At 34.6% G+C, this 23756-nt stretch overlaps 3 protein-coding genes across 3 annotated transcripts in view; 2 read left to right on the plus strand and 1 right to left on the minus strand.

Moving 5' to 3' along the window:
* Positions 1-8672, minus strand: part of LOC117111643 (pre-mRNA-processing factor 39-like) — a 12376-nt gene extending 3704 nt beyond the window's left edge. The window contains exons 1-12 of the mRNA XM_033254610.1: positions 8515-8672; positions 6593-7470; positions 5973-6098; positions 4896-5011; positions 4425-4592; positions 3410-3677; positions 3047-3154; positions 2577-2741; positions 1994-2120; positions 1550-1761; positions 1341-1400; positions 608-789 (exon numbers count right to left, since the gene is read on the minus strand). Coding sequence (XP_033110501.1) covers positions 608-789; positions 1341-1400; positions 1550-1761; positions 1994-2120; positions 2577-2741; positions 3047-3154; positions 3410-3677; positions 4425-4592; positions 4896-5011; positions 5973-6098; positions 6593-7470; positions 8515-8590 — 2486 coding nt within the window. The 5' untranslated portion in view covers positions 8591-8672. The remainder of the gene's footprint in view (positions 1-607; positions 790-1340; positions 1401-1549; positions 1762-1993; positions 2121-2576; positions 2742-3046; positions 3155-3409; positions 3678-4424; positions 4593-4895; positions 5012-5972; positions 6099-6592; positions 7471-8514) is intronic.
* A 3339-nt stretch (positions 8673-12011) lies between these two features.
* Positions 12012-16026, plus strand: LOC117111668 (transmembrane protein 179-like). Its single transcript, XM_033254644.1, has 4 exons — positions 12012-12516; positions 14088-14222; positions 14942-15029; positions 15311-16026. Exons 1-4 carry the CDS (start codon positions 12215-12217, stop codon positions 15464-15466), a joined length of 681 nt encoding a protein of 226 aa, XP_033110535.1. The 5' UTR covers positions 12012-12214; the 3' UTR covers positions 15467-16026.
* Positions 16027-22961: 6935 nt separating this feature from the next.
* Positions 22962-23756, plus strand: part of LOC117111630 (homeobox protein ceh-30-like) — a 6694-nt gene continuing 5899 nt past the window's right edge. Inside the window, exon 1 of the mRNA XM_033254578.1 lies at positions 22962-23385. Coding sequence (XP_033110469.1) covers positions 22962-23385 — 424 coding nt within the window. The remainder of the gene's footprint in view (positions 23386-23756) is intronic.

The raw sequence follows: 23756 nt of genomic DNA on the forward strand, positions 1-23756 counted from the left end.
GGAACGTCTCGGTAATCTTTACCAGCCTCGCTGAGGCTGGTAAAGCTTCCGAGAGGTAATCTTTACCAGCCTCGCTGAGGCTGGTAAAGCTTCCGAGATGTAACATGGATGGATCTGCGCATGCGCAGGGATTTCAACACAACAATCTACTGTTTCACGGGGTTCTTTGAATTTTCTTCCTTCTGCATACGATTCTGATCCACTAGAAATAGATAGGCCTAGTTTTTCTCAATGATGAATGAATTACCCTTGTTATTGATGTTAATTAGTAATGGTAGAAGAAGATATACATAAAACGAACGTCGGGATGGTGTTAGTACTATACTAGTATTACAAGAGTAATACTAGTATAGTAGGAAAAAATGGTTCATTGAATAAATTTTACACAACCTTGGCATTACCTTACAGACGCGTGTGAATATTTTTTATCTCGGTAGGAATAACTCGGGAGATCGCTCGGTTACAATTTGTTACTTTTTGTTAAATTTAACTTCACGTGTGAATCGGGTATTAATTGATCTTTTTAAGTGTGCAATACTGTGTATACTTATACACTAGCGAGCACTCAGTCCAATAAAAATGAGCAGTTAAAGTGCATCTCACTCACTGGTTCACATCATCTCCAAAGTCTATCAAAAACTCCAGTCGTCTTTGTGAGAATAGGAACTTTGTATCAGCATCCAGACCAGATTTCTGAGCTTGCTGGAAGAGCTGCATTACATTTTCAGCATTGGGAGGTGACCTCTGGAACTCCAGGTCCAGAAGCTGCAGATATAACTCTGGATTGTCCTGCACAAGAGAGACACAAAAATATTAACAATATTCAGTTTTATAAAAATAATATGTTAATTTTTAGCTCAACACATAATATTTTTATTTGATTACACCATGTTTACTATAACAATAATAACATTCTGGATTTATATACCACATTAAGGCTTAAACTACTGTGGAATTCTGCGAGAATTATAATTACGCTATCAATCAATGCATGTTCAAGCATATTTATACTCCTGGGTGGAGACAGTCAACCGTATTGGGGAGGGGGGTGAAGGTTAAGTGGGGGAGCTTGGTGATTAGGTGAGGGGACACTAGCTCGCAAAATAAGGTGATTTGAGGTAATTTTTTAACTACTTGAGCGTGATTTTTTTTTTTGGAGGGGGGTGTATGTGCTCCCCATGGACCCCCGATATGACACTGACCGTAGGTAAAATGCATTGCTCAAAGACACAAGTGCAATATGCAGTGATGGTTCAAATCAAGTTTAGAGCTTGAATTGCAACCACTGTGTCAAATGCTTCCAAAAACAAATATTTAAATATCCTGGATCTCAAACTCACCTTATCTTTCAGCAGTGCTTCATTTAAAACTTCTTTGGCTTTATCAAACTCTCCTAAGATCTGCAGAGAGAATGTAAATATTTTATATGACAACAATCATTATAATGTAGTTTTTTAGGGGCAGGATTGCAGAAAAGTATATGTTTTGAAATGATAAAATGTACTGATATAACCTTAGGTCACAACTATTTCACAAAGTCATTCCATACCTTGTAGTGATATCTAGCAAGTTTGCAGCTATAGAAATTGAACATCATCTTGTTCTTGTCAGAACTTTCCAGAGCTCCTTTAAAAACTTCAAGAGCTTTATCATGGCATTTGACCCTTCTCTCAAAGTTGATCCGTCGTAAGGTGATAAGTGAGGATTTTGCATTACGTTTCTCAAGATCTTCTAGAATCTCTCTGGCCTTTTCAAAGTCACCTTTACAAGATATACAAAGTTGAAATACTTTAAAATCAAATGTTAAGGATGAATTTACTATGTTTCAACTTAACAGAAAACACAGTATTTTCAGGAGGATCACATCAAATTTACATTTTGAATTACAAAGATATACATTTTTTAATTCAATTAGCATAAATTAGACCGGCTGTAAAATATTGTGGTATTACTACACATTGTGTTTAAACCAATACGAATGGTCCTATCATACCTTGTGTTTCCTCAAATGCAGCCCAGTGTGATACAATGTTTAGTTTAGCAGGCAGATGGATTGTACAAGCTCTTGTATAAACAGAACGCACTGCTTCACTGCTATGTGGTTCCATAAACTTCGCATACTACAGAATAAAAAGGTTACACAGTTATTAACTATTTTTTTATACATATGAGCCAAGATATATCTTGATATTCTCGTAGAAGCTTAGCTTGGTAGTGCAGATGCTTATCTTCTACAATCCCAGGATTAAAATCTCAATAAAACCAGGAAATATCTCCATTTATGTAATTTGAACCAAGTGTTTTAAAGCCTGCTGGTTATTGTGTTGAATGGTGATTTTGCAACATGGTTTGACCATCCAGCAAATTTATATTTTCCTACCTAGGTGTCATTAAAACTAAACATTTTCTCAAACGGAATATTACAAAGGATCCCAACATACACCCAGAAAAATATTGTGGTACAAGACAAAATCTAACATTAATTGCAACACAAAACTTTTGAAAATTTCTAGTTATCCAATTATTTTTTCAATAACTTTTTTGGGTTTGTAAAACATTTATACATTAACCATTACCTTAAGCCAAAGGTCTTCATAGAGAGCACAAGCTATTAGGCACCTCTCAAACAGTATCACAACTCGTTCCAACATGCCTTCTGCAATTTCAAAATCTAGATACTCAATCCAGTTTTTAAGTTGCTGTTTCTCCAAAGGTTTCACATGGAAATAAGGCCTTTTAATCTAAGATAAATTAAAAACAAAAATGCAATTTGAATATATTTAAATTGACAACATGAAATGATCTCAGAATACAAGTATAAGAAAGAAGTTGAGCATAGAAAACATTTACCAAAGTCAGATACAGGATCAATTATCATAATTTAATCAAGGTAAATTCCTATTTTACTATTATTAAATATACATTGTTATCTTTCATTATTACAATTATAAATGACTACAGAAACAGATGAGTTGCAGCAAGAAAGCAGAAGGGACTGTGTAATGTGACAGCCCCATGCAAAGCAAGAAATACACTACAAACTTACAGCTTCTTCAAAAGCCCATCTTTTGCTAACTTCCTGTTCTGTTTCTTGGTGAATAGCATTGCGAGATGCCAACACTTTCTCCTTAATCTGATCAGTTTCATTTTTCATCTGCAGAAAATATCAAACACTATTAATTATTTTTTTAAGTATAGATGTGAGCATTACTAGACCACATGTGAATTGACTGCAGTCAAATGCTGTGGAGTATCACTAGACCACATGTGAACTATGTGCAGGCTGGCCTATGCACCACTGCAGTCAAATGCTGTGGAAATGACTACCTACGTTGCTTCTAGTTTTGCTTTATTTTCAAGGTTTTTAGGTTTATTTTTATTATTTATTAAATATTAAAAGTAAAATTACCTGTTTAATGTATGAGGCGCCTGTAGTTTTCTTGGGTTGTTCTCCAGTGGATGCATCAGAAACCCCAGGGGGTTCATCACTTAATCCTGGTGGCCCATCGTCAAGTCCCGGCGGAGCAACGTCTCCACCTGGTACATCTGCATCCTCTTCCTTCAGGGATGCCTCTAGCTCAGCTTCAATATCCTCAAGGAATTCCGATCGCAATTTTTCATACTCAGCGTCTGAGAGAACCTCCTTGATTGGTTGGCTGTTCAAATGCTTCTTGAATCTTGGGTAAAGCATTGTATCATCATTATAAAGCCCTATCCACACTATCACATTTTATTTGACAAATACATGTACACATGTCTAAATATGATCATGATGACATCACATCATGACCATATATAGGCACATCATGACTATATATGGCCATACAACAGTTTTTTGTCAAAGAAAATTTGATAGTGAAGATAGAGCTTAAAAGAATAAAAATATACAGGACCAAGGTCAATAATCTCCTTATAGAAGCTATCCATTTATGCAAGGTGACACTTATTTATAAATTAATTAATTTAATTTTTAACAATGTTTAATAAAGGGGAACAAAAAGAAAAATGTATTATTCTTATATAAATAAAGTTATATCCAAAGCTTTTTGGTGAAGAGAATACAAAAATAAAATTTTACCAATAGAAAAAAAAAAAAATGAGGTCCTCGGTTGATCCCATCACAATTTCTTACAAGGAATGTGATGGGGAAATAAACTGATAAATACTTTATATTTAATTCTGAGGAAAAATGAAAAGAAAAATATTTATATTGAGAGATAGAATACAGACATCTTTTCCTGAAATTTCTAATTTTCCATTGCATTATTATAACATGACAAAAATATTAGTATTATATAAAAGTCTCACTAATATCAATAACAAAAAAACTAATTTTTCACTACTTCCCTCTGCTTTGAAGCGAAACAGAATTGACTATTGAACACCTCAAACCATGTACTATTTCAAGAAGAAAAGTAACTCACTTTTCAAAATGGTGACTGTAGAGTTGAGTGGGAATCCTAATTAATCGATCGTAAATGTGTGTCAGCCGTTTCCAGTCTTTCTGTTCCTTCTCAAATTTTATATACATATCCCATAACTTGTCAGACTTAAAGTCTGTCCCTGCAGCTTCAATAGCTTGTTCAAACAACCTGCAAATAATACGAGAAACACCTTCAATTAAACATCAGTAAATCATTTCAAATAATCATGTGAGAGCCCAAGTAAGCCCTGAGGTTTTGATGGATTACTTCTTTGACCAAGAACTGTTGTATACCCATAGTCATGATGTGCATATATATGGTCATGCTATGATGTCACCATGACCATATTTAGTCATGTCACATGCTTTTGTCAAATGAAATTTGATAGTCTGGACAGGGCTTAAAACTATTTCAAGAAAAATATTAACATTTTAGAAATATTCTCTTTTTTACTTATTAAATCTCACTCACTTTCTGATAGTGTCTACACGATCATCTTCATCTTTTGTAGCTTGCATCGTGAAGTTAATAAAATGAATCCACAATTCCACACTTAATGGAATGGCCTTCAAACTTTGCAGAAATACCTGTAAACATAAAGTAACATAAAGTTTATTTAACATGGTTTAAATCAATGACAAACTTGGTGAAAACCGATAGTACATACTAAAGCTATTATCGAGTACATAAAAAAAAATTGTACCGGCTTTCACTCAAGCTTGCCAGTTGCACACCTCATGTAGATATCTGATGCAAGCACGTTGCCTAACTAGTACCGATTAGTAAAAACACGGATATCGGCCAGGTGAAACAAGAAATAGAAAAAACCTGTGCATGGACCGATCCATTGGCTTTGGTGGGGTAAGCACGTGCCTCCACAATTGCTCCAAGTAGTTGCGACTAGTCTGATAGTCTGATAGATAATCTGCTAAAGTTTCCTGTGCAAAAAATGGGAGTCAACTTTCATATAGCATTGTATGGACCTTGCGGACCATTGTACCGATATTGTGCCTACAGATATTCAGGATACTATAGACGATACTCCTGATTTTCTTACCTTTATAACACTTCAACAGTTTTGCGGAATTTCACAGCAAAACAAATAGAGCCTATTTCTAGAAACTAAAGAAAGTTTGTTATATGACCTGTAATAGAAATTTTAAGTTACGTAAATGATCAAACAAGCGCCGCAGCGGTTATGAAAGTTCAAATGCTTTAGTTTTGGGCATTTTCAAGACAGCCGCAGTCTTAAAATGGTACGATGTGTTGTACTTTACATAGGCCTATCTCACTTGTTGGAATGTTCATACATTTAAAAAAAAATAAATGTTTTGATAATAAACATTTATTTGATTAAACTCAGCGACGTCTGCATTATCAAAAAGTTTATGCTGCAGAGTATGGGTGCGATACTTACTAAAAAAAAAAAAAAGAAAAGATGATGATGTTAGGTGTATTGCATAACCAAGAGTGGCGCTTATTCAATCATTAACGGAATTGATACACAAATGCGATGCTTAACACATAGTTTCACAGAGTAAGACTTACCTCCTTTGCCATGTCCATATTTCCATTTTTCTTCTCCAGATCGGCGTACTTCTTCCAGTACCCATAGCAATACGGATATCGACTAAAGAATTCTTCAAATGCTTTCCTGGCCGATGGAAGATGGCCCTGTATGAATTAATTGACATGATATATATATGAACAGGAACACCCAACAATGTTGGTAATAATTTAGTGTCCTCTAGGTAAAACAGTTGAGTTCAGTAATCATTGAGACATGTATAGCATGGCAATTGAGTCCACTGTTATCAGAAGAAAGGGTTAAAGTGGAGGGGAGCCTTTTATTTTAACAAATAATGCTGGCAAATCCAGCTGCTTGAAAACAATTTGTTGTAAATTCATTCATTGTTCCACCAACCAGTAATCAAGGCTTGCAAAAATTAAAATATAGGAAGAATTAACTGTACAATTTTACAGTATAAGAGTACACTGTAAATTTTATTGAAAACATTCAATTCATATCTTTAGCATATATTAAGAATTGAAATTATAAATGTAACAAATCAGAATTTAATTTACAATTTTAGAAATTTGATATCATGATTATACTTCTTCCCTAAGATGAGATTATGTGTGTTAAAACAGATTACTACACCACTTACCTCAGTCTCGACATAATGCAGAAGGTAACTCCATGATGTAAAATCTGTTGGGTTTTTGTTTACGGCTCTCCAATGATGTGCAAGCTCTTTTGGAACTTTATCCGATTTCTTGTCATCTTTACCCTTCTTTGTCTTTGTATCATCTGATTTATCATCTTTCTCATCTTTTGAATCATCTTGCTTGTTGGCATCCTCCTCCTTACATTCTTCCTTATCTTCATTTGTTTCTTGCTTCTCTTTATTACTTCCTTTGTCCTCTTCAATTTTTTCCTTATTCTCTTCTTCCTTTTCTTCCTCCTTTTCTTCCTTTCCATCATTTTCATCCGACTTCCCTGAATTTATTTCTTTCTTCCCTTCATTCTCTTTTTCCTCCGAATTGGAATTAGTTTTGCTATCATCCTCCATTTTCTCATTCTCACAGTCCTTGGTTTCATCTTGTGCTTTAGATTTTTCTTCATTCTTTCCCACCTCCTTTCCCTCCTTTTCTTCAGATTCCATTTTATTTTCGGATTCTACTACCTTGACAGCTTCCTCTGTTGTCATTGCTTTTTTTTCATTTTCTTCACTTTCCATGTTGTCGTCTGCAACATCTGATATGTGTGCAGCATCTTCATTTGTTTCAGTGTTATGCTCTCCGTTATTGCCAGCACTTGAAACATCTTCAGTACTTTCTGTCTGCATGGGTTCTTCTGTCTGTGACGTACTTAAAGCTTGATTACTTTCCTCGCCTGACGGAATTGCTAATGGTGGATCAATTGTTTCTTCAAAGCCAGTGGCCTCCAAAAAGTTTTCAAGCTCTTTTTGAAATGGAGGATCTAAGCCAGCATCTCCACCAAAATTTAAATCACCCATTAAATTATCATCATTCATTCCATTATCTGCAATGCAAAATGAAAGAGCTGAATGTGAATTTTATTTATCAAGATATGCACAATTTGTTATTAATATAGCAACAACGCGTCAATCTTGCCACTGTAACAGACGATTGGCATGAGATGATAAACAATTATTAAAATGAACTTTATGTGCCAATATCGTCCATACATAAATACTTGCTATAACTATTTACTATAAGTAAAATGTTGGGTGAGGATATTCATCACTCTGAACCTTGATATCACCCCATTTTGCATGTCTGGTCTCTTATTGAAAATGCCTATTTGTTAAGAGTGCCATACAGTGCAGCCAGGTGCACCCGAGCAATTTCTGATACGATTTTCATCTGCTGCTTCAGTTTCATCCATCATTGTTTCCACCAATCACAGCACCCTACGCTACGATACCTGCAGACGGTGTAATTTTAACTTAGACATAGTAAAGAAAGTATATCTTATCTAAGCCTATTCAACATTAAATGTCTAGGACTAAGAATATAGAGTAGGCCTAGGAGGACTAAGCCATATATGGTGCAAGCCAGAAGGTGCTGCCTATGAAGACCTTCCTCCTCACATACTGTATTAGATAGATAGTAGACCAGGCTCTAACAAGGCTAGTTCTACTACTACCAAGCTAGGCCTAGGCTCAAGACTCTAAGTACTACTAGACCTAGGCCTACTAGGACTAGGCCAGGCCTAGCTAGGCTAAGAAGTGAGCTTGATTTCCATAGGCTACTACTAGTACTAGGCCTAGAGACTGAGTCTAGCCTAGGCTAGGCTATGTGGGCTTAAAATAGGTCTAGGCCTATTAATTTTTTTATATATTTTCTAGAACAGTTTTAGCCAAAATCAAAAATATATGCATATGCTAGCCGGTCAGCTGCTTGCTAGCACGCCTCGAACGTAAGCTAGCCTAGGCCCTAGTAGTAGGTCTAGCTAGTATAGTATAGTATAGGCCAGGCCAAGCATTGTTGATCATACGAATTTTAATTTAATTTGCTTTCAAAAACAATTTGAAATATTGACAACGAACTTTTCTACATTTACCTGCTCCTGAATCACCAAATAAATCTTTCTCAAATAAAGGATTGCTTAGATCGTTGTCTGTCCCTCCGCTTTCCATTATGAATCTAGAATCGCATTCCTAGGTCATCAGAGCTCGAGACGGTTTGTTCGTTCTTCTTTTTCGACGATTTATACCGTTGAGGGCGTATTATCGAAAATTGGTAGTATTTTTCTTTATACCCTTTGGAAGAACACAATACTGTATCGTGTTGGAAATTTGTGAAATAATAAATAATATTGCTCCATAAATTATGTCTGTTTTATTGCGGAGTTTTTATATTATATTTATCTAAGCAAATATGGAATCACCATTTTGTCAATCAAAGTGAAGATGTTAAATGATAGATTTGTTAGATATTGTTTTGTTTTTTTGTATTTTTTTTGACATTTTTTTTTTTTGCTGTAGGTCTGTTATTTTTCAATATTTTCAGCGTGTGTTATTCTGTACAATAATATTTTTATCTTATATTTTAGTATATTATCATTATATATTCATTCTACCAGGAAAGCAAATTTCATGTATTGTATTTTTTTTACTGTGACCTTGAATTTTGAATTTTATGTAGTTGTAAAATATGTAGGCCACAGAGTTAGCGCATAATATTCGAATTGTATGTGTTTTGATCTCTAGAGTAGGTACTCCTTGTGCTGGGTTGGCTATCCCTCTCAGCCTCCTGTCAGTCGAAGCAGGCTAAATACCAAGTCGTGGAACCAATTACATCTGATACTTGTATTATAGGCGTGACGCCTCTTTCTTAAGGTTGTAAAGCGCACTTCTTTTCCCCGGTGGTCCACATGCTTTAAGTGTTGCTACTGGTATTCAGCGCAGCAGCAGGCAACTCAAGGTACACATTTATACTCCTGAGTGGAGGGATCAATGCCATTGGCGGACCTGAGAGGGAGGTGTGGTGGGTCCTGACCCCCCCCCACACCTCGAGCTGCCAAGCCATTGTTACAATGATAAAATTAGATGATCACATGCCTAAATTTAAGTGGGTGTTGGGATGCATGTACATTTTAGAAATTCCAGATTGGGCGTAAACTGTGTTTTTTTTTTAATCTAAAAATACAAAAAAAAAGTGTACGGTAGGCATAGATCTAACATAAAAAGTAATAGTACAACTTTGAAGTCTTGAGAAGAGTTTACCGTGGTTTTTAAGAATTGTATTGTTTTTTGTTTCAATGCATCTTACATTTTCAAAATGATAATATATGTATAGCTTGTTATCATAAAGTACGGAAGCGTACTGCTACCAACGTAAAAATATTTTTGAGCTATTATCTCATCAGTTTACTCAACTTAAAACCTACCTTTTTTTGTAATATTCACTAACCAGTTCAATGTTCCTCCAACGCCGGTGGCAAGTTATTTTTTTAACTTTCATAGGCGCTTTACAAATTTCATTGCATTATTATTATTAAACTATTTTTACGTACGACATCTCGTACGTAAGAGATGTAATGTTACACTGATTAATTACCTGTACATCTCTATGATAGCCGAAAATTGCGGATAAAAAATCATGGTGGATGTTATGATGATGAATTTACTATATAGGCCTAAGAGTGTCATTTCCAGGCAGCTTGAGGTACTATTTCCTCAATCGCACCCCTTAAATTGTATTAAGAAAAAAATTGTTGTATTGTATTGTTAATACGGTATATATTGTTTTTATTATTATGAACATAGTACCAGTAAGATTTTTAATGTATGAGAGTGCAATTTCCGGACCCAGGGGTCCATATCCCCAAATTTTTACACCTCAGCCTCAACCATGGTGCTGACTGTCGAGAACCCCAACTACAATAGAAGCCCAATTAAGGGAACACATTCAGGACCTAAGAATATACGGTACCCTTACAGGGCCGTCGGGACCTAAGAATATACGGTACCCTTACAGGGCCGTCGGGACCTAAGAATATACGGTACCCTTACAGGGCCGTCGGGACCATTTTTTCTCAATCCTATTACAGGTCTCCCTCCATACCACCAATTAGAAATTCCATTTTGGGACCGGGTTTTTCATTGTTTTGCAGGTTTGGTCTCAACTTTGAATCCCTATAATTAAAGACCGGCTTTAAAAGTATATCTTTATAAACATCTCTATTTAGAGGGAAATTAAGAAATGATATAGTAAATGTAAAATTGTTAGACTATATATGTAAGGCCTACAGTTACAGTATGCTGTTATTATTATTAATGCTTAAACTATTTCAAGGTAGTTAAGTCACATCAAGTCATGTGCTCTTTCTATCAATCATTACAATATTACTATCAGCGCCGTCCATTCAATATAGAGCACTGATGATACACAAAACATCATTATTAAGTATATCTATCATCATCATATCATCATCAGCATATAGGCCCTATTGCATTAAAACCGCTGTAGGCCTATACTTTAATGTACCTATTTATTGAATGAAGGAATTTCTTTTAGCTGGGTCAGCCAAAACCATGATATACATTACGTTTGAATTTTACTTCCAAGTGTTTTAGAATGGATTATTGCATGCCACACACGAAAGCGCTCCGTTTAATTAGAAAAATACAATTACAATGAGAGTACGTTTTGTATAAATATTTAATATAAAAATAACGCAAAAGAAAAGATCGACGTTTCGACTCCTTCATGGTGTCATTTTCAAGATCAAATGATGCAGTATAGAATATAGAATATACAGCAACTATACGGTAATTAATAGAATATACAGCTAATCTACAATGTATTCATTACAATATAGCTAACAGCACCGTCCATTCAATATAGAGCACTGATGATACACAAAACATCATTATTAAGTATATCTATCATCATCATCATCATATCATCATCATCATATAGGCCGTATTATGAATTTGACATTGGAGACTCAGCTTTTTTCTATTGATTATAGTTGCTGTATAATCTATACTGCATCATTTGATCTTGAAAACGACACCATGAAGGAGTCGAAACGTCGATCTTTTCTTTTTAGCGTTATTTTTATATTAAACAATTACAATGTCCTACTAAATATTAATAATAGGCCTAATTATTATTATTATATATACATTTATATATTTTTGCTGATGGTATTTTTAATCTCTTGTTTATCTTGTTTGTTTCATCTTTTTGATGTTTGTAAGCTCAACGTTTTCAGCTGCCTGGCTGCTTGTTGTGCAATTTTATACAATAATTTACAGTTTTATACAGTAATAAATAAATAAATAAAATTATTGGCATTTAATACGGAGCACTGTAGACAGAACGTCGGCGGCTATTGATGTATATAACGATGTCTACAGTGTGTAAAATACGGTGGCTGATTTCCGCCAAACAGTAAAAAAAAAAAATTTTTATTAGGGTGTTTAACGCTCTGGCCATGAAGGGACAGTACAAAAATTTAATAGGTGGTCGATGGTACGTCGAATCATGGTGGTGGAATACTACGACACGTGTCGAAGGTCAGCCTCAGACCTACCTGCACAACGCCCTCCTCGGTCAGATGTATGTGATCGATGTTGTTTTTGGACGTTCGTTGTTGTGTTTAGATTTGGTTTAGATTTACGCCAGCGAAAGTTAAACCGAATTGTCAGTACTTGCTGTCCTGAAAATTATTCAAACCTTTGTTTATTGAAATTCATAAAGATCAATTTGACGAATACCTTTTCTGTGAAGTTTTTAGACGGTTTGTAACAATGGGCTTTGGTAATTTGCTTGCGTTGAGTCAAGTGTGCGGATTTGTTCTGCTGCTCTTACTTTCCTTATTCATAGTGCCCCCTATGTGTACATACAGCCAAGCCTTCGAGGGCAAGTGTTTATTATTTGCATCGGGACATTATGATGATAACGTTTTAAACACTTCCATATCGTTCAACATAGATAGTTGGGGTGCTCCTGGCTTCTGTACCTATACAATATTTATGGGAGTTGCCCAAATAATTATGTCTTTTGTGCAAATCGTGCGGTTATCGATACACCTAGCAAATGACACAGACAGGTAAGTAAGTTACATAGAAGGGCCTAAGAAGGCCCGATCCTATCTATACTACAGTAACCCCTCCTTTGGGACACCCAATATACAGAGGGGACACTTTTCCGTGAAACCAGGGAAAATATATAACACTACGACCAACCCCTATTAATGGGATGGGGGACACTTTCTGAGTGTGCCAAATGGTCAAATAATCCCTACAGTATTTTAAGGGGACACTTTTTTTTTCATTGTGTCACAACAACTACAGAAGAAAATATTTTCTTGTCTTTATATTTTAACACATTTTGATCAAGTAATAAACCAGAATTTTCTCTTCTGAACCCTTAGAGTGAATATTGGGGGCCTGCTGCATGTGTTACTTCATATTAAAACAATCTTGTCAATTTTGATGGATTTCTTTTTCTTTGATTTTCATGTAGGTTTATGTTCTATAGGCCTACTTTCATAATACAGTATAGGATTCTGATCCATACCATAACATGCACCCTTAATTACTCAATTCATGCTACATCCATCCCTTAGAAAGCTTTACATTAAAAAGAAATAATATTTGGTCATTACCATTGCATCATGAAATAACATTGGGAAATTACATTTCTGCTGATTTCATATTATAATTGAATTGTAATACTGTATAAATATACTGTATCAGAACTTCTATTTGCAACTTCATACAAATCGCAGCCTCGGCTGAATTACATGTACTCATGAAGTAAGAACAAAAAAAAGAAAACATTACTGCATTCAACAGACAAAAGAATGTATGTCGTCGTTTGTTTCAAAACATGCCAAAAACCCCTATTAAAGGGACACTTTCATGTTTTTGGTTAGTGTCCCCTGAATAGGTGTCTCTAATTAAAATAATAAAGATAGAAGAAATTTGTTAATTTGGGACTGCAGAAAAGTGGTCTTCAATTGAAGGTGGTTTATATTTGGAGGGAGTGGATCTTTATAAATTAGAGGGAGACCTTTACTGGTACAGTATTACTACTAGGCCTAGGCCTTATTTTTGTTTTTTTTTTCAACTTGAATGGTTGTATGGTCCATATGTTGTCGTAAACTGCAAAACCACCTGCACTGCACATCTCCATGTTAATGGTGGTGTCCCCTGAATAGGTGTCTCTAATTAAAATAATAAAGATAAAAGAAATTTGTTAATTTGGGACCACAGAAAAGTGGTCTTCAATTGAAGGTGGTTTATATTTGGAGGGAGTGGATCTTTATAAATTAGAGGGAGACCTTTACTGGTACAGTATTACTACTAGGCCTAGGCCTTATTTTTGGTTTTTTTTTTCAACTTGAATGGTTGTATGGTCCATATGTTGTCGTAAACTGCGAAACCGCCTGCACTGCACATCTCCATGTTAATGGTGGTGTTGCCTTAATTGATTTCATCCTGAATTTTGTATATTTATAGCCTTTGGCTGATGCTACTGTTGACAATTTGTTTGTTGGATGTGTTTAAATAATGTGATTACACCATTACATCAACATTCTAATCATCGTCAAAACCATGATTGATTTTAATGTTGAAAGGTGCTGTTGAGTCCCTTTTCTGTCTTAATTATTTACAGTTCATTTATCGGAGTATTTATGACAACACTATCTACGTTGCTGTTTTCCTTTATGATGCTTATCTGCTGCCTTGTTGTTACCATCGGATTTATGGCCTGGTGTCGTTCAGTGACAACACACAGTTTTGTTAGTTCGTAAGTTATCACATAATTGTAAATACAGTACTTATGTTTTTACAAGCTCCATGCCATTAATTAAATTGTATTAAAATATATATTTGTACAATAGTTTGCTCAAACTTTACTGTATATAAAAATGGTAAAAACACTTCCTGTCACTTTCTTGAACAAGTCCCAAGATACTAAGTGTCAGATGGAGGAACAGCTTATGTATGTATAGACTGTGTGAAGTGTTTTTGTAATTATTATCATCAAACTATTTCTTTACTATGTTTTCTAGGCTTATTCGTCTTTTGTTTTATCCTTTGTTTGACATGAAAGTTGAAAAGCATACCAATACCATGGCACCAGTATCAATATAATTTACCATAACAACTCTGTTTTGACTTCCAGTTATCTAGAGTTTGGCAAATGTACAGAAGGGTGTGGAGATTAGCTGGGCAAAAAAAAAACCTGTGCTCAAGTAGTTAAACTTAACTTATATGCCAGCTAGCCAGTGGCGTAATGCCCATGAGCTCTCAGGGGAGCGCAGCCCTGGGCTCCTACTAAAAATCGGTGCCTTCCATATCAGTATTTCCTAGGGATTTTGTAAGGAGGAGCTGCTTTCCAATATCAGAATCATGTGAACTTTAATCTTTGAAAAATTGATGTATTTGGGAATATGGTAATGTTAAAAATGAGTGTTTTTGAAGTGATGTGTGAAGTTTAATGTTGCATTCTTTGGCCTTTAACAGGTGTGAAATGGTGGGCTATTCAAACATATGGAGCCATGTTGATAATATTGATGCTACCAAATTTAGCATTCAATTTGGAATAACACAAGTAAGTCTTTGTTGATGAAGTATTCTTAATTCATTCTTCAAAAATACAAAAAGCTAACTTTTAAACTATTGTAACTTGGTTATTACATACGTTTTAACATTCATCTATCACCAAAAACAGATTTACCGCAGTTTCAATCTATAAAGTGTTAACTTAATACAGTACTACATCACATAATTGCTGTCTTGATTGAATAAATATGGAATGGAATAGGAAAGGTTATTTTCCCCAAAGGATAATATAGTAATGCTTGTTTTGTTATATTTTTATACTTAATTTAGTTTGGTCTCTGGTTTTCCTTGATTGTTTGGTTTGTTGAGATGATTTTTGTATCAGTGAAACTTTTCCGTTATCACCAACAAGAGGATATCATGCGTAGTTTAATGCGCGAAAGACAACGCCTCCTTGGTCAGTACCAACAACCCGAATTCATGTGAGTGAAGACAGGTACCAGTTTAGTTGGTGAAGATTGAGCGTCATTAACCAAGATTTGCAATTAAGTAGTTTGTGAGTTGTTGAAGATTAAGGCCTGGCACACACTGCGTCATACGATGCTCATACCAACCATCAGCTGACAAATCCATTTCCATTCTCTGTGAACGCTTGACGACTGACTGTTGATTGTTAATGGCATCTGACTAAGCAACTGTCATTAAAAAACATGCATTGCACACGCCCCGTCACAATGAGTTTTCCACAAAATTGCATCAGCCGACAAGTCTGAACAGTGTGTGCCCGGTTTAAGAGGCTCAGTTGTGCAGTGCCAATAATATATTAATGTTACTCAATCATTTACTAAAATGGTTGATTAAAACCAAGAAAAATTTTCATTGGAAAGTTTACCTTAAAATGGAGCTACTGTACTGTATTATCAGAAATATAACTACAAACTGCTACTAGTTACTCAGTTTTATACTTTTATGTACACAATTTTATATATTTTAGGTACCTACAGTTTACCTTAAAAAGCATGTACTTTATTGACCTTTTACGCACATATTTGACTGATCTTCGTCAGTTTGTTGGCATCTGTTTTTCCATAACTTCAGCACATTCCATAATGGTATGTCCATTTTATTTAAAAAATCCAATTTTTTATATATTTTTTATCATATAAAAGTTGTCAACATCAATTTTAAAGTAAAGTAATCAATTAGCATTAGTTGGGTGACATAAACCACTTCACAGCCTGTCAGCAATGCAAGCTTGTGTTATTAGGCCTAGCATGGTCGGCAGGGAATGGTAAGCGAGTGGCTCAAATTCCCGACCATGAGTTTTAGAACCTGAATGGGAATCGTTGCACCAGACCGCCTTCCCTGAAGGTGTAATTCAAGGTTGCTGTATATTATATTTAAGAAATATTCAGAGAATACCAACAATATAAATTTAAGAAAAGTAAAAGTAGTATGAACCTCCATGTTCTTGGTTCATTTATTGAATATATATTTTAATTTTGTTTTTATAAATAATATACATACAGTCAACTTATTTTCAATAAAATTATACTTGAATAAGTTATATTTGCCCTTATTTTAAATATTAAAATTCATAGTTATCTATAAAAATATATATAAAACTGATTTATATGAAGCTTAAGATTTTTGTTAAAGCAGAAAAACACTGTTGACTGTCAAATTCACGTCACAGCAATTTCATGCTTTCGTTTGCTTAACCTCTTGACTCTACAAATGTATGATGTCAAAAATATAAATCAGTATGCTAAAATAAAATGATCTGTATATTCGGCCAACTTATTTCCTTTCCTTTACCACTGCCGGTCAATGCATGAACTGGTAAAAAAAAATTGCACAGCCACATCAATAATGAAAAAAAAAACCTTGAGCAAACTGTGACTGTAAAATTTATTCAACCAATCAAATGACAGGAACTTCAGTGAGTTAATCAGAGTTATTGGTAGATTTCCCGTCGATATATAATCAGGCAGTACCGGGGCGGGACAATTTGATTTCATGCTCCACAACAGACATCCATTTGTAGAAGCCTTAAAGAAGAGAGCCTATCTGATGTGGCCTAGATTGGCACAAGACCAGCTAACTCTGGCTTTGAACATAGGAAGATTGAAATGTATTAATAGAGCATACAATGTAAACAGTGTTTTTGGAAAATTTATATTAAGTAATGTTATTATTATTAATAATTTAGGTTATATCATACTTACTTAAAATTTAATTAACATATTTTTAGTATTTATTAATAAATTTTATAATATGTATCAATACAAAGAGAAGAAATAGAATGAAGGAAGAATAGGAAAGATACTCGGAGAGGCTCAAATAGTTAATGAAAATTATATAACAATAATAATCGCTCATTATTACTGTATATTTTATGTGTTTGTAATGAATTTTAGGCACTAATCATCAGAGGTCAAGGTGCCGAGCCTATCACGTTTCATAAATTCGACATCGAATCCATGACCTTACGTGATTTCCATGATGTCTTTAGATGAAATTTAGAACATCAGTAGAGATTTTAATAAAAACAAGAAAAAATTAAAGGTTTAATCTATACAAGGTTGTCATGGTTGTACTGCATTCTTGAAAATGCATTATATAATTAACACTCATTCTACCTCACTTAGCAGCAAAGGTTTTTCGGTTTTGTCCAAATCGTAATTGTACCTTGAAAACATAAGTCATTAACATAAAATTTTAATCGAGTATACCAACTTATATACCAATATATCATAGCTGAAGTGGTAGAGAAACTGAATTTATTTGTCTTGTTATATGAAGGCATTGCTTTGTTTCTAATCCCAATATGAATACAGTACATCATTTTATCAATACTGTAGTTAAATGTTTATCTTGCCAGTTATTCAGAATATTTAAAAGTATATTTATAGCAAGTAAAATTGTACATAACTGTATTCAACCATAGGCCTACCATTTCATACATAGTCGTGTCACTGTATTTTTGTATTTAGTACGATGACACTACTATCTTCCTCCTTTGAGCTATGATGATGGCGCCCTCATCGTCGTTAATTTGTGATGTACTACTACTGTATCATTTTATTTTGCAGATCTTCATTGAGGGTATTTGCTTAGACTGTGTTTTGTATGTAATTTCTCTTTCATGTACAGTATTTTTGCAATGTTGATTTTTAAATGTTGGTTTATTGTTTGAATATTAAAGGTTTTAAGAAATATTCTTGTAGTTATAGTAACAGGTATTTTATACTCTATTAAACTTTTAAAGTTGCATTATATTGGTATCTCAGCTGCTTATTATTAAGTAATGGTAATTTATGCTGCTGGTTTGAACACAATAATATTAATTAAAAACTAGGACTCCAGTCCATTTTCGAAAACTTTCTCCAAACTATGGCGTTTCCTCATCATTGATTAGGATGAGGATAAGCTAGTGGACCTTGAAAATATACGGTCAGCCTTCAGTATGTAGGTATAAACGCTCTTACAGTGCTATGCTGCCGTCAATGCACGCAACCCCCACCCTTAAATGTCAGAACCCAACTTCTACTTTGTCAATATATTTTCTATTGTTCTCTCTGATGCAGACTTCTCAAGTTAATAAAATGCATTTCAGTAACCAAATCTTCAAATATGCCTCAATACAAAAATTCCGTACTGTAGCACCTAATAATTTGTCTTGAGTGCAAAATGTGGGTTGCTTAAATTACAGGTATAGGATAATAACAATTGTGGTATTTAAAAAAAAAAAAGAGGTCAGGATGAAGATTTACAGGCCACTGACAAGAAGTGGATACGGAGAATGTATCCTGATGGAAAATTCATTTTTCTTTACTTTATTTATGGGTCATCTAGGCCTACGATAAATTTCCGTAGTATTTTTGTCTATTCCGTTTTGGCAACATTTTCCGTAGTACTTGAAACGTCTGATAAGGGAGGTTTTAAAGGTATTCGTCGTGTTTTAAGCTCTCATGGTTTCGCCAACTGCTATTGTCACCAAAGGACAAGCTGAGTACATCAACACCACTAGACGCTCCATCCCATAGGATGGATATAGGAGGAATTTAAGATCTTGAAATAACACTCATGTATGAGAAGAGGTATCCGTGGAGGCAGCCCATATCAAACGGAACGAAACAGGAGCACCCTGAACAGAGACAGTGGGCGGGCGGTACCAAATTCCAGCTGTTTACAATGTGAGGGGTCACCTCCAACATCTTCTGAACAGGCCCGTATTCAGTTGGTGGAGGGGGTGGGTATCGGACGATCTCCCACATTATAGGGAGTTCTGCTCGATTCAATGTATTCACGAAAATGGTAACTTCCTTTGAAAGGAGCTCAAACACACCAGAATAGCATTTTGAATTAAAGGTGGCGGTCATGGCTTTTAACATTTGTTTTCAAGAGAACCCCTGGACACCAAAAGTTCCACTCAGATTGAAATATATCCCCCCACCTCCCCCCCCCCCCCCCCCCACCTCCCCAATTACCAAAACTGGTTACGGGCCTGCTGATGATGCTGTAACACCACCAGCAGCACCCCTAATTATCGGGGCTGATGAATGCAGAGCAAGTTGCCAGCAGAAAGTTACTCCCAGCTAAGCTAATTATAACTGTTGGAAACAATAATATGACATTTTATGTCTTTTCTGTTTACTTTGGTTTATATTCTAAAAATAGTCTGTCGTTGCCAGACTCGTCCCCTCTTTCTCACGGAGACAATGGCCATGAAGACTATTGTGATGATCATATGACGACAGTGATGAAGATAGAGATGATGAAAACGATGATGTAAACGGTGATGATGATCATTATGATGAATATGATAAGGGTGATGATAATATGTTATGAATTCCGTAAATATTAACATTAAAATAAATTTTCGATATCTTGAACAAAAATGTAGGTTCTGTGAAGTAGTCCACTTCAAACGCGTTTTTCTGAAAACTTTGTTTTGGGGGAGATTTATGAATGTTTATAGTATTGATACTAATGATAAGGGTCCCAATAGAAATAAGTTTTTTTTTTTATATTTCAAAACATCCTTGGGTTACCCTAGGAATGAAAGTCTTATCTGTTGTTCTTATTTTTTTTATCTGCTCTTTGTTTTTTGTTTGTATGTTTTTTATTTTATTTCCTGAATAAAATGAAATGAAATAATTGCTAATTTGCCAAAATATATACGGTACAAATATACAAATGTATATCTATAGACTATGTATCATAAAATCAGAAATATGTAGACATAGGCTATATATAGCTATATATATATATATATATATATGTATATATATTTATATATATATATGTATATATGTGTTCTCTTATACACATCTAGATGTGTATAAGAGACAGGTTTTAAAGTCATATACTCTCATTTATATCAATGTTATTACCTGCATTAGAGTATAAGATAATTATTGACTTCGTTGATGAGAACAGTAACCTTAATACTTGAAATTTCATTTCTCCGACTTATTGTGAAATAAATGACAATACATTTTCTCACGAAGTTGAAAGAAATAGGCCAAAACAAACGCACACAAAGTTTCTAATTACGTTAGAGGGACAGCGTGTCCTTTAGCAAAAGGCGCTATTTAAATACAGTATACCGGTATTTAGGCCTAATTAGTTAGTCTGGTGGATCGAAAGGTTCAAAAATGGCCTGTTAATAAATACTGTACCATGAATGTGTCATAAATCATTGCAATTCATTAAAATAAATGATAAAATAATGTTAGATCATAATACAATACATGTAAATCTCTGGTTAATACATTCATTTGATACACCCACGTTTCGTGTGGTTAAAGCGGTTCGCTCGTGACTTAAGTCATCTTTAATTGCAAGCCCGCATCCATCCTGTTAAACAAATAAATCATGAAGACGCCACAATTTATTCTATTTTTATATTTTATTTGAAAATATTTAGATACAATATATTGATTGGCTACTGTACCTCGTACGCGAGCAAAAGAAGAAGTTTATTACAAACAAAAAAATTCTACTATATCAGTTGTGTACTACTAAATTGTTTTCAATGACTACAGCACGTACAATCCAGAAAATAGGCTAAATAGCATGAGCGGTTTGTTTTGCATGCCTATTTACCGCACTTGATGTGTGCGTGATGCGCAAAAGGATCTAATATACGAAACACATTGGACACATCTTTTTGGTAGTAACACCACTATTTATACTATGCCATATTTACTCAAGTAATATATGGTATACACATTAAGGTACACAAAGTGGAAAAGGGGTGGTTTTCTCCCAGTTTTTAAATATTCAAAAATATCTCATTAACCGTTCCCGAGATTTTCATCAAATACCCTTTTTGTGTCTTAGGAAAACCTTCTTATTTTCTTCTGGAGCCTGGCTTAAATCATCTCGTATAGGCCTAGTAGTTGAGTCACAACATGAACGTCTTTTTATTACCTTATGTTATAAATAACTTGCATTTGGAAATGATCATGACGATTAAATGTCACATAAGAATACCCTTAAACATAGATCTAATCCGAATCTGCAATAGAAAGCGCATCTTACTCCTTCATCTTCGGCGTTTCACTTCAAAAGAAACTTGCTGAGTTGAATTTATTACTAGTTATTTTAGTGTAACGTTGATGATGTCTACAAAGACGCAATAAAACCAGCTCTCATGGTGGCTAGGCCTATCAACTTAACCACTCCAGAGTCATCACTTCACCTTAAAACTACTTGGGTAATTTGCTACGAGTAGAATTTGAAATAAACCAGGACCGCTTTATAGTCGTCTCACTGTTAATTTGTTTAGCGAAAGACTAACAATTTACACTAGCTCGACCATTAAATGATTATTGGCGTTCTCTAGTCCTAAATAACAGTAAATCAAAGTGTTGTAATAATTTTTCAAACGTCAAACATAGTTGGGATCGTGTTCACACTAACATAAATATGGGTCAAAGTGTTCTTAAATAAAAATTCCAATTGCAATTCAATTAATCGTTAGGACTACTACCCGTTGTAATCTGATTAGAATCATTCGATTGGTGTTGAATGATTTAGTCACATGACCTTAAACAAACTTGTTTGCTTTGCAGTTTTATAATACTGTATTGGTTTTTGTGGAGGTGCGTTTTTATTTAAGAGCCGGTTCATACTAACTAAAAATGAAAGTAGGTAAATCATATTGTATTTATGTACTGATAATATTTCGGTAACTTTGAGTAGTTTTTAATAATGATATTATTAATAATAATGACAATAAGAGTAATAATAATTATAATTATTATAATATCATCATCATTGTCAATATTAGTATCATTATTATATCAACGTAATGATAATTTTACTGTCCAGTGGATGCTGGAAGTCAGTCAATCGCTTAACAGGAGCTCATGTTAAACCACAATCCAGAGGACAAAAGTACTGCGTTGGAGGGTGATGTCCTAATTATTATCATGTTGCCCTACAACAAAAACTGATGTACTTTTATCACTTAATAATTCCTTCCAGTGATTCGGCTGCTCCAATCAAAACGGTGCTGTCATGCGTTATGGATCATCCCTTTTAAACGACCAATCACCTTCAAGCAGACAGTACTCACCGGCTTATTATCAACCACAACCTGTCGAGACGATAGGCCTATTGGTCGTAATTCATTTACCTGTGTCTACTTTCACCAGTATACTAAATAGCGAAACTTAATGACGACGTAGTTACAATCGCTGGTTTTAATTATAAACGTTATGTTATAGTTTATGTTTGGTATCTGCGAGCGTCCAGGGACTGGCCTACGATGTCGTGGCAAATCAACGTTATCGGTTATTTCAATGACGATCAAAAGTATGATAGGCTGTTCTTTTTTGGTATCATCTGGTAATCGGTGTCATTTTCTCAAAAGTTTCGCTCTGAAAGAAACAACGACGCGCTTTACTTTTTTGCAACTTGGTGACAATTATTTATTGTGTTACTTGATTGCCAAGTACCGCTCGAAATGTTAGCAAATAGCAATATCGTCTCATCATATTTACATTGTCCCCAAATATTGGGCATACCGTCACTGGTTGATGTTGGTCGTTTTGTGAACACGGCTCCTGTACGAATGTTCCACTATCGTCAAGAAGCGCGATCAAATGTTGAAGCGATGTGTCCGTGTGCTTCTGCAGACAACACAACATTCGAGAGCGCGTTATTATTGCCGGCGAAGGCAGCAAAAGTTAAGACTGACGACATTTCCACGAATCTAGATGAGGACTCAAAAACAGAAGCCAACACCTCATCTACAACCAGTCGTCAGCGTGAAACACCAGTTAAACTAAGCTTTGGAATTGACAGAATCCTCCACGACTCCCACAGTGTTTGTCGCATCAAAGAAGAAATTGGCTCAACTACGTCGCATCGTGATAACAACAGCAATGGTAGGTATCACTAGAAGGATTATTGTACACTAGATTATTTATTGGATACAGTACTTGCCAAACTTATAATTATAGGTGGATAATAGCTTGCCACAAATATGTTTTTTTAGAGGCAATATGAGATTCATATTCATATTAAATCTGATTTTGAATTCTGTTTTATTTATTAATGAATTTTTCTGTGATTTTTTTTTTTGAGATTTTTGTTTATAAGTCTCTGAAATTTAAATCTAAAATTACTTTGTTTTGGTCGGCCCCTGTAGTCTATTGTTATGCCTTAATTAGGGTCTAATATTTAGTAAAGATGAAACCAATTATTCATCTTCAATTTTACTTTATTAAAGATACAAATTTCGTTTGTGGTGACGTAC

This window comes from Anneissia japonica, unplaced genomic scaffold (genome assembly GCF_011630105.1).
Source record: "Anneissia japonica isolate Jap-2015-1 unplaced genomic scaffold, ASM1163010v1 scaffold287923_len1623670_cov205, whole genome shotgun sequence".
In the NCBI taxonomy this organism is placed as follows: Eukaryota; Metazoa; Echinodermata; class Crinoidea; order Comatulida; family Comatulidae; genus Anneissia; species Anneissia japonica.

Coding starts and splice junctions, on each gene's coding strand:
- LOC117111668 (XM_033254644.1), top strand. CDS start 12,215: ATGGGCTTTGGTAATTTGCTTGCGTTGAGTCAAGTGTGCGGATTTGTT. Junction 12,517..14,087: donor CTAGCAAATGACACAGACAG/GTAAGTAAGTTA, acceptor AATTATTTACAG/TTCATTTATCGGAGTATTTA. Junction 15,030..15,310: donor TTCAATTTGGAATAACACAA/GTAAGTCTTTGT, acceptor TACTTAATTTAG/TTTGGTCTCTGGTTTTCCTT.